The sequence below is a fragment of the Poecile atricapillus genome, chromosome 35 (genome assembly GCF_030490865.1).
Source record: "Poecile atricapillus isolate bPoeAtr1 chromosome 35, bPoeAtr1.hap1, whole genome shotgun sequence".
Lineage (NCBI taxonomy): Eukaryota > Metazoa > Chordata > Aves > Passeriformes > Paridae > Poecile > Poecile atricapillus.
Genome location: NC_081283.1, coordinates 3,251,111 through 3,261,863, shown reverse-complemented (window position 1 = coordinate 3,261,863; position 10,753 = coordinate 3,251,111). Strand labels below are relative to the sequence as shown.

The 10,753-nt window shown below is 54.1% G+C and overlaps 1 protein-coding gene across 1 annotated transcript; it reads left to right on the top strand.

Moving 5' to 3' along the window:
* Positions 1-4,867: 4,867 nt before the first annotated feature.
* HOXC13 (homeobox C13) lies at positions 4,868-10,542 on the top strand. Its single transcript, XM_058861160.1, has 2 exons — positions 4,868-5,700; positions 9,429-10,542. The coding sequence occupies exons 1-2, from the start codon at positions 5,034-5,036 to the stop codon at positions 9,683-9,685; spliced, it is 924 nt and encodes a 307-aa protein (XP_058717143.1). The 5' UTR covers positions 4,868-5,033; the 3' UTR covers positions 9,686-10,542.
* Positions 10,543-10,753: the final 211 nt, after the last annotated feature.

Genomic DNA, 10,753 nt, shown 5'->3' with positions numbered 1-10,753 from the left:
CCAAACGGCCCCGGCTGGTTCCTGTTTTAACTTGGAATTGAACTTGGACTTCCCGGCGGGCCCCGGGATCGCCGCTGGAATTTTCTTTGTCTGGAATTCGGCTGAGCCGGGGAGAATCCCGGGGAATTCTGGCAATCAGGACAATAATAACAATAATTAACGAATAACAATAATAACAATAATTAACGCGGGAGCGGCCCCGAGCCGGGGCTGGGAACGGGGGAAAAAAGGGAATAAAAAGGAAAAAAGGGAGTGGGAAGGGGGAAAAAAAGGGAATAAAAAGGGAATGAAGAGGGGAGAAAAGGGAATGAAAAGGGAATAAAAAGGGGGAAAAGGGGGGAAAGGGGAAAATAAAGTAATGAAAAAGGAAAATTAAAGGGGGAAAAGGGAATTAAAAGGGAAAAAAGGGAATTCAAGTAATTTTTTGCCTCCAAAAAGCGGCGCCGGTGGGAGAAGAGGAGGAAGAGGAAGAAGAAGAGGGAGAAGAGGCTGCGGGATTTGGGAAGAGCCGGGAAAGCTCCCGGAGCAGGTTTGGATTGACGGGAATTGATCCCGGATCGGGGCGGGGAGAAATCGGGAACGGGAATTGGGGAAATTCGGGAATTCCCCGGGGCTGATCCCACCCCGGAAAGTTCCCGTGGATTTATCCCCGGAAAATCCGGGAATAACCTGGCCCGTGGATGGGTCCCTGGATGGAATTCCATGGATCTCCAGAAAAACGAGGGGAAATCCAAGGGAAAAAAAAACCCAAATCCTCCAAATTTAGGGATCAACCCCTCCCCGAGCCGGGCTGGGAATTCAAATCCAAAAATCAGGAAAAAATCTGGGAGAAAGGGACTGGAGGGGGAGCTGGGGAAAGGTTCTGGGAATGGGACACGTCGGGAGGGGAAAAACATCAGGAAAAGGAATCGAGGGGAAAATTGGATTTTTAGTGGGGTTTTTTGGGATGAGGCGCGTCCAGGGGAAAAATGGGATTTAATCTTCTTTTCCCAAGATTTTCCTGGAATGGCTGAGGCAAAACTGAGGCTCAGGCTTGGCCAGAGGAATTAATTCAGCTCGGACGAGGCGGAGTCGCTTTTTTATCCCTAAAAAAGAGCAAAACCAGCCCGGAAAATTTGGGAAAAAAAGGCGAAATTGGGGATTTTATTTATTCAATTATTTGGGACAAAGTCTGGGAAAACTCGGCTTGGATTCCCCAGGCAGGGAGCTGCGACTGGGTGGAAAATTCCCCCTAAATTTGGATTCCAGAAGGAAAATCCTCCCCGAGTTTGGAATTCCCTGAGGGCTCAAAAATAAAATAAAATGAAAATTCCGGCTTTGTTTCCCTCCCCCTTTCCCCCAGAAATAAAAATCATGGAAAATCCTTTTCTTTCCCGATTCAGGGAGGGATTTTCCAGGCGCTGGAGCCGATTTTCCTTCCCCAAAAATTCCCAACCCTGGCGATTTTCCATGGAATGGGAGGCGGGAAGAGGCAGAAATTCCCATTTTCCCCTCAGGGAAAGGTCGGATCGAGGAGTTTTGGGGCTTTTCCCTCATTTTAGGACAAAAATCGGGGGGAAAAGAGGGAAGAGAAGGGAAGAGGGACCCGCGCGCCGCAGATTTCCAGGGAATGATCCGGGAATTATTTCCTTGAAATGGAAAATTCCGCTTTTCCTTTGTTCTCTTCCAGCCTTTCTCAATCTCCTTTTCCCTGAGGACACGAAGCCGCTTTCCCATAAAATTCCAGCCCCGATTCCTTTTCCCGGGACGGGATTTTTGGCCTGGAAAAGCCGCGCTTGGATCGGAGCTCCCTGGGATTCGCCCCCGGCCGCGGTTTTGGGGCAGAATTCCCTTTTTTTTGGCCACTTTCCCTGGAATTTCTCCCGTCTTTTCCCGAAGGGAATTGCAGGAAAACCGCAAATCTCCGCCCGCGGCCGCCTCCACCTGCGGAAAGCGGGCCCCGAGGTTTTATTGTTTTTAAAGGAAAAACCGGGAATAAACGCCCGAAATAAAGGGGGAAAAGCGGGGAAATTCCTGAAATCCCGACAGCTGAAAGGCCGGAGGGAAAACATTGGGAAGGGAGCTGGAAATCAGCAGGATCAGTGGGAATTCCACCCCCGCGCACTTGGAGATAAATCTGATTTTCCTCTCCTTTCTCTCGGCAGGAATGGACAAGGAGGAAAATCAAAAATGGGAATTTTCCCCGGGATCTGCCTTCAGGAAAAAGGGAAAAGGGAAGGAGCCGGAGCAATTCCTGGGGTTCGGGAGAGGAAAATTCCGCTTTTTTCCTGCTCGGTTGTTGTGGGAGGAGAAATATCCATTAAAAAAAACCAAACGAAACCTTTTCCAGGAGGAATCTGCGCCCGGGATGAGGAAAAAAAGGGAATTTTCCCCGTGATTCCCCAAGTGAAAAAGAGCCACGCCGGGAATTTGACGCTTTATCCTTTTAATTCCATGGATCCGCAGCTTTTCTCCCAGAAATCCCCAAAATTCGGGAATATCGGAGCTGGAAAAGCGCTGGCGGGGGGGTTTTGGGGAGGGGTGGGAGGAAAACCCCGGGATTTGCTCCCATTCCCGATTTTCCTCTCCCCAGGAGCTTCTGGGGTCTCCTTTTCCCAATTTTTTTTTGGGGAACGCTCCCAGCCCTGGATCCCGGCCCCTCCCGCCCCCCTCGAGCCCCGAAATGCCCCAAAATTCCCGAAAATCCCATTTTTGGTGCAGAATTCCTCGTTTTTCGCCCCAAAGGTTCCTTTGTTCCTCTCCCGAGCCTCTCCCGGGAAATCCCGGCCCGAAATGCGATTTTTCCTCCTCAAAAAGGGATTTTCCCCCTCTTCTCCTTCCCTTTCCTCTTTCCCTCTCCTCTCCCCCATTTTTCCCTCTTTTCCTCCCATTTCCCTTTGCTTTTCTCCCATTTTTCCCATTTTTCCCCCCGTTTTTCCCGTCTTTTCACCCCTTCCCCGAAGCCCAGCGGGCCCCAGAGCCCCGAAATTCCCAACCCCGATTTCCCGGGATATTTTCCGGGAATGCGGAGCGGAGCCGCCCCCGTCCCAAACCTCCCCAAATTGGCGATAATCGGAATTTCGGGGCCGTTTTTGGTCCCTCCTCGAGGCTGCCAGGCCCTTCCCGGCTTTTCCCGCTCTGTCCCAGCTTTTTCCCATAAATCTCGGGAATTTTAACGCTGGATCCCGGACGTGCTGCCCGATGTTCAGCACTTCATAAAAATTAAAGGCGCAAAAAAAAAATTTATATATAAAAAATAAAAAAAAAGCCGCGGGGTTGGGGGAGGGTCGCGTTTGGATTTAATTTGGGAATTTTCTCCATGCGCAGCTCGGGACGGGGACGGGAATTTTCCTGCCGGGAGCTCGGGGCACAAAGGAGGCGAATTCCCGGCTTTTGTCGGGAATTTTTGAAACCTTTTTGGTTGGGTTTTGTTCGGTTTTTATTCCGCGCTGGTTTTTATTCTCCTTATCCCGATCCTTTTATCCCGATCCTCCCATTCCAAGCCTTTGTTTCCCATTTCTTTCCGTTCTTTCCCCATTTCATTCCCTCCTCTGCCATTTTCCCCCGTTTCATTCCATTTTCCCCATTTAATTCCATTTTTCCCATTTAATTCCATTTTTTCCATTTAATTCCATTTTTTCCCATTTAATTCAATTTCCTCCCCATTTCATCCTATTCTTTCCCATTTTAATCCCTTTTCATCCCTCTCTTTTCCCATTTCATTCCTTTTTTTTCCCCCATTTTTCCCCATTTTTCCCCATTTTCCCCCATTTTTCCCCATTTTTCCCCATTTTCCCATCCCTTCCCTCCCCGCTCCATCCCCGTCACTCCCCCCCCCCCCCTTTCCCTGCCCTTTTCCCTTTTATCCCAAACCCCGGGAATTTTCCCTTTCCCCTTGAACTTGGGATGCCTCAAATTCCCGAATTCCCTTCTCCCGGAATTTGATTTATTTATTTTTCCCTTTTCCAGCCTTTTTTTCCCGCTGGGATGAGCGGGATGAGAATCCCGGCCCGGGGGGAGACCCCGAACCAGCGGCACCGGGGGGGATTTGGGGGAATTTTGGGATTTTTGGGGAAGCTCGGGGGGCTCTGAGCTCTCGACACGCTGAGGACAAAAAATCCTTAAAAAATCACATTTTTCCCATTTTCCCCGATCTCCGTGGATTTTTTCGTGTCCCTCCCTTCCTTCCGACCCCCCCCGAGTCCACTCCCAATTTTCCCTGTTTTTCCCTCAATTCCACATCCCGGAATTCATTCCCGTTTTCCCACCGATCCCCCCAAATTCCACATCCCGGAATTCATTCCCGTTTTCCCACCGATCCCCCCCAAATCCCGGAGCCCCCCCTCGCTCCTCCCCTCCTGAAATTCCCGGGATTTTGGGGCTGAACGGGGCAAAATCCAATGAATCGGGGTGGGAAAACCCAATTCTTCGGGAATCCGGCAGGAAAATGAAGGTTTTTTATTTTTTAATGGATTTTTGGGAATGGGGGGGAAAATATCCCCTAAAAACCTTTCGGGAGCTCCGGGGAAAAAAAATTAAAATAAAATAAAAAATTAATAAAAATTACACATAATTAAAAATAATTAAAACCAATTAAAAACAAGTGCGGGGGGGGGGGGCTGGAATTTTCTCCCCACCTCTGCCGGGCTCCGCGTTTCCCATTGGAAAACCGCGGAAAACCGGGAATGGGGGGGGGGGGAGCACGGAGGGGGGGGGCGATCCCCGAGGGGGGGGCGGGGTGGGCGTGGCCTCGGCTCGCGGCCAATCAGAAGGCGGCGTTTCCCTGGGGGCGTGGCCTCGCGTAGTAAAAGGGGGCGTGGCCCGCGCGGATTTCTTAATGGAGCGGCGGCGGCGGGCGCGCGGCGCATGCGCGCTCGGGGCGGCGATGGCGGGGGGGTCCCGGGGCGCGGCGCGGAGCTGCCCCCGCCGCCAGCACCGGAGCGGGAGGAGCGGCGAGCCCGGGGCAGCGGCGGCGCGGGGAGGAGGAGGAGGAGGAGGAGGCAGAGGAAGGACGGCAGCGGCAGGAGGAGGCGGCGGCAGCAGCGCGGCATGACATGACGGCGCCGCTCGGGCTCCCCCCGCGCTGGCCCGACGCGCTCGGCTGCCGCTGCGAGGACGCCCCGCGGGAGAAGCCGCGCATGGAGAGCCTGGGCCCGTGCCGGGACAGCCTGGGCCCGTGCCGGGACAGCCTGGGCCCCTGCCGGGACAGCCTGGGCCCCTGCCGGGAGATGCTGCCCCACGCCGTGGCCCCCCCGGCCGCCGCCGCCCCGGACGGAGCCGCGTTCGCGGAGCTGGCGGGCGCGGAGCCGCCCCGGCAGTGCCCGTCCGGAGCCCCCGCGCTGGGCTACGGCTACGCCTTCGGCGGGGGCTACTACGGCTGCCGCCTGGCCGGCGTTAACCTGCAGCAGAAGCCCTGCGGCTTCCACCCGGCGGACAAGTTCCCCGAGGCCGGCGGCTCCCTGGCGAGCGAGGAGCTCCCCGCCAGGGCCAAGGAATTCGCCGCCTTCTACCCCGGCTTCCCCGGCTCCTACCAGGCCGTGCCCGGCTACTTGGACGTGTCGGTGGTGCCGGCGCTGGGCGCGCACCCGGAGCCGCGGCACGAGGCTTTGCTTCCCATGGAAGGATACCAGCCCTGGGCGCTGCCCAACGCCTGGGACGGGCAGGTTTACTGCTCCAAGGAGCAATCCCAGTCCGCGCACCTCTGGAAGTCGCCGTTCCCAGGTAGGAACTGGAAAAGGGCTCCGCGCCCCGCTCCGGCTGCCCGCGGCGAGCGCGGCTCTGGCCCGGGAGCTTCGATCCCGGCAGCTTCGATCCCGGGAGATCCATTCCCGGGAGATCCATTCCCGGGAGATCCATTCCCGGCAGCTTCGATCCCGGGAGATCCATTCCCGGGAGATCCATTCCCGGGAGATCCATTCCCGATAGATTTATTCGGCATAGATTTATTCCAGAGAGGTTCATTCCCAATAGATTTATTCCAGAGAGGTTCATTCCCAATAGATTTATTCCAGAGAGGTTTATCCCGGTTATCCCATCGATCCCGGTTATCCCGGTTATCCCATCCATCCCACACTTCCCATCCATCCCTTGTGTCCCGTGTGTTCCCTACACTCCGTATATCCGGGTCTATTCCATGGATCTGTTCCTGTTCCATCTCTTCCACCTCCATTCCATAGATCCGGATTTATTTATCCCATATATTCAATGTATTTATCCCACATATCCTATATCTGTATCCCGTCTATTCCCTATATCCCGCATATTCCACACATCCCGATGTATTTATGCCATATATTCAATATATCCCATCTATTCCGCATATCCACACATTTATTCCATATCTTCCATACACTGCGGATATCCGGATATGTTCCCTACATCCCATATATTCCATTTTTTTCCGGTCTATTCCTTATATCCCATTTATCCCATTTATCCGGGAATATTCCAGATACATTCCAGATGTATTCCACATTTATTCCAGATATATTCCACATTTATTCCATATATATTCGACATTTATTCCATGTATATCCCACATTTATTCCGTGTATATTCCGCATTTATTCCGCGTTTATTCCGCATATATTCCAGATGTGTTCCGCGTAGTTTCCCTCTATCCGGGTAGCTGTATCCCGCATTTCCCGCACTCCCGGATTTGTTCCGTGTATTCCAAGCGCCCGTGCGGGGCCGCGTGAGCTCCGGGCTGGGTAATTAGAGGGAAGCGCGGCTCAGGAATGCTCGGGAGCGGGCAATGTGCACGGGCACGCTCGGCGGGGTGAGGCAATCCCGATCCAAAACCCCGCCGTAATTCCCTGATCCTGCCCTTTTCTCCTGCAGCAATCCCGATCCAAAACCCCGCCGTAATTCCCTGATCCTGCCCTTTTCTCCTGCAGCAATCCCGATCCAAAACCCCGCCGTAATTCCCTGATCCTGCCCTTTTCTCTCTCAGCAATCCCGATCCAAATCCCCTCGGCAATTCCCTGATCCTGCCCTTTCCTCCCGCAGCAATCCCGATCCAAATCCCCTCGGCAATTCCCTGATTCCTCCCTTTTCTCCCTCAGCAATCCCGATCCAAATCCCCTCGGCAATTCCCCGATTCCTCCCTTTTCTCCCTCAGCAATCCCGATCCAACCCAACCTCCCAAATCCCTCCGCAATTCCCCATTTCTTCCCTTCTTTCCCTCGCTCCCGTCGGGATTTGCTCGGCGCTCCCGCCCTGCCCGCTCCAGAAAAAAGGGAAAGAATTGGAAATCCTCCCCAAAAACTCTTCGCGGGGAGCTCGGTGCGCGGGGCCGGGCGCTAAATGAGCTCCCAATTAGCGCAATTAAGGGCAGAGGTGTCAAGTGACGAGCGGAGCTGTTCGGGGCAGGAGGGAGGCGCAGAGGGGTGGGAAGAGCCCGAAAAAGGGAAAAATGGCCCCAAATTCCCCCTCTGGAGCAGCTTGGAAGCCACAAAACCCCGGGGGCTGCTCCTCCCAGAACCCCAAGAAATTTGGGTTTGTTGGGCGGGGGAGAAGCGAGGGGGTCGCGTTTTTCGGGGTGGGGGGCGCGTCCCTTTATCCCCCCCTTTACCAGGACCGAAATTCTGCTTTTCCGGGGATTTTTGGCACTTTGGAGAGGGGAATTCGGCCGCGCGGTGTTGGCTGCGTGTGGGGGGTTGGGTTTGGGGGGGCGCTGGATTTGGGGGACCCCGCTCGCCTTTGGGACCCCAAAAAGGAGCCCCCAAAGCCTCCCCAATTAACGCCCGGGCCGTAATTAGGAGCGCTCGCCTCCATCTTCCTGCCCCGAATTTCGGGGCTCAGCTCCCCCCCGAAACCCTGCCAGGGCTCCCAAAATTCCGGGGGGAGCCAGAATTCCCGGCAGCGCCAGAGCGGGGCTGGAGCGTCCCCGAATCCCCAAATCCCAAAATTCCCAAATCCCCGATCCCATTCCCCAGTCCCGGAGCCTTTCCCTTTCCCCCGCATCCCCAAAAAGCTGCTGGAGAGGGGGAAATCCGGATTAATTTGTGCCCCCCGAGGGGATTTTTGGGGTTTGGGGGCTCCTGTGTCCGCGCCGGGCGGGGTTTTGGGGCTGCTCATCCCAGATTTTCTGCTGCGGGAAAAGAAAAACGGGATGGTGGAGAAAAAGGAAGGAGGGAAAAGGAGAAAACTCGAAATGTTGCCTCAAAAAGTGGGGTTTGAGGTGCCTTTGATGCCCCATTTTCAGTGCGGGGCTTTGAGGGCGGATGCTCCTCCTTTATCCGCGGCCAAGGAAAACAGGGAATTATCCCTGGTGTGTTTTCATTCCCATTATCCGGAATATGATCAGCCATTATCCCTCTCCTCTGGCGACCTTTCCCCTCTTTTCCCTCCTCTTTTCCCCTCATTTCCCCTCTTCTTCCCCTCATTTCCATTGTTTTTTTCCCCATTTCCCCCCATTTCCCCCTTTCCAACCCCACTTCACCCCCAAACCCCAAACCCCACCTCCCCTATTCCCATTATTCCCATTATTCCCATTCCTCCCCCCAATCCCCCATTTTTCCCCCATTATTTCCCGTTTCTGACCCATTTCTGACCCATTTCTGACCCGTTTCTCCACTCTCCCCCCTCCCAGATGTGATTCCGCTGCAGCCCCATTTCACCCCAGACCCCAAATCCCCCGTTTTTCCCATGATTTCCCATTTCTGACCCATTTCTGACCCATTTCTCCTCTCCCCCCGCCACAGACACGGTCCAGCTGCAGCCCCATTTCACCCCAAAACCCGTTTTTTCCCATTTTTCCCATTTCCCCTCGTTTCTGACCCATTTCCCCCGCCACAGACGCGGTCCCGCTGCAGCCCGAGGCCGGCACGCTCTGCAAGAAGCGCATTCCCTACACTGAATTCCCCATTTATTCCCATTTTTTTGCTATAATTCCCCATTTTTTGGCTGTAATTCCCCATTTTTTTTCTGTAATTCCCCATTTTTTGTGCTGCAATTCCCCATTTTTTCCCATTTCCCCCCGTTTCTGACCCATTTCCCCCACCACAGACGTGGTCACGCTGCAGCCCAAGGCCGGCGCGCTCTGCAAGAAGCGCATTCCCTGCACCGAATTCCCCATTTTTTGTGCTGCAATTCCCCATTTTTTCCCAAATTCCCCGGTTTCTGACCCATTTCCCCCACCACAGACGCGGTCCCGCTGCAGCCCGAGGCCGGCGCGCTCCGCCGGGGCCGCAAGAAGCGCATTCCCTGCACCGAATTCTCCATTTTTTCTCTAGAATTCCCCATTTTTTCCCATTTCCCCCCGTTTCTGACCCATTTCCCCCGCCACAGACGCGGTCCCGCTGCAGCCCGAGGCCGGCGCGCTCTGCAAGAAGCGCATTCCCTACACCGAATTCCCCATTTTTTTGGCTATAATTCCCCATTTTTTCTCTAGAATTCCCCATCTTTTCCCAAATTCCCCGGTTTCTGACCCATTTCCCCCGCCGCAGACGTGGTCCCGCTGCAGCCCGAGGCCGGCGCGCTCCGCCGGGGCCGCAAGAAGCGCGTCCCGTACTCGAAGCTGCAGCTGAAGGAGCTGGAGAAGGAATACGCGAGCAGCAAATTCATCACCAAAGAGAAGCGGCGCCGCATCTCGGCCAGCACCAACCTGTCCGAGCGCCAGGTCACCATCTGGTTCCAGAACCGCCGCGTCAAGGAGAAGAAAGTGGTCAGCAAAGCCAAGCCCGGACACCTCCACCCCACCTGAGGGGACCCCGCGGCCGCCAGAACCCCCCGGAACGGAAAAAAAAAGAATTCAGAATAACCACAGGAAGAGGGAAGGCGGAGGAGATGAAAATTTTGTGATTTTGGGTTTTTTTGTTGTTTTTTTTGCTGTTTTTCTCCGCCGGGATGCTGCTGGGTTTGGGGTATTTAAAGAGAATTATCGTGGAAAAGAATTTAAAGTTTTTTGGTTTTGTGTTAAAGGAATTTAAGAAATCCGAGCCCCAGAATCGCTGAAATCCGGGTTTGGGTTTTTCCCCTTGGGAAATTCCTCCCCCCGCACAAAATTCCCGGGATTTTGGGTGCCGGGGATGTTTTGCGGAGGGGAATTCGGGAGCGCGGTGGAATTCCCGGTTTTTCCTCCCATTTTTCCCGAAATCCTGAGCTCGGGCATTCCCGGCGTGGAGAAAACGCCTGGAAAACAGAATTCCCAAAAAAAAACATCCCCGGGCAGGGCTGGCTGCGCGTATTCCCGGTTTTCTTGAGGATGGAAAAATCGGGAATGGGGAGAGAATTCCCTGCCCGAGGCCGGGCTGGGGGCGCGGGGCGGGGTCGGAGCCGCTCCCGGGAATTTTGGGGGAATTCGGGGGAATTTTGGGAATTTTCTCCCGCGGGTTTTGCTCGGCTTTGCGGGAAAATCGGAATTTCCCGCCCGGATTTTGGGGTTTCGGGGTTCTCGGGCCGTTCCTGGAGCTGTGAAAGCGAATTTTTGTTGTTTTTTTGGTTTTTTTGGGGGGGGGTTTTAATTTGAATTTGGAATTTCTTGGGGTTGTCCTGTCGATGTCCGAGCTCGTGGTGTCCGCCTTGTACCATTCCTTAGAAATAAATCGCTTTTTTTTCCCGTCCTTGTTTTGCCTGGAGGACAAAACAAAAACAAACCCGAAACTCTTCTTTTTCAGGGAAAATTAAAAAAAAAAAAAAGGGAGGAAATTGCAGGAAAATTGGGGGGAAAAACCGGGAAAATCGGAGGATGGGAAAGGGAGAAAAGAATCGCGAGGGGGGCGAAGCGAGAGGGTTAAAATTGGATTTTTGTTGCGCTTGATTTTTATTTATT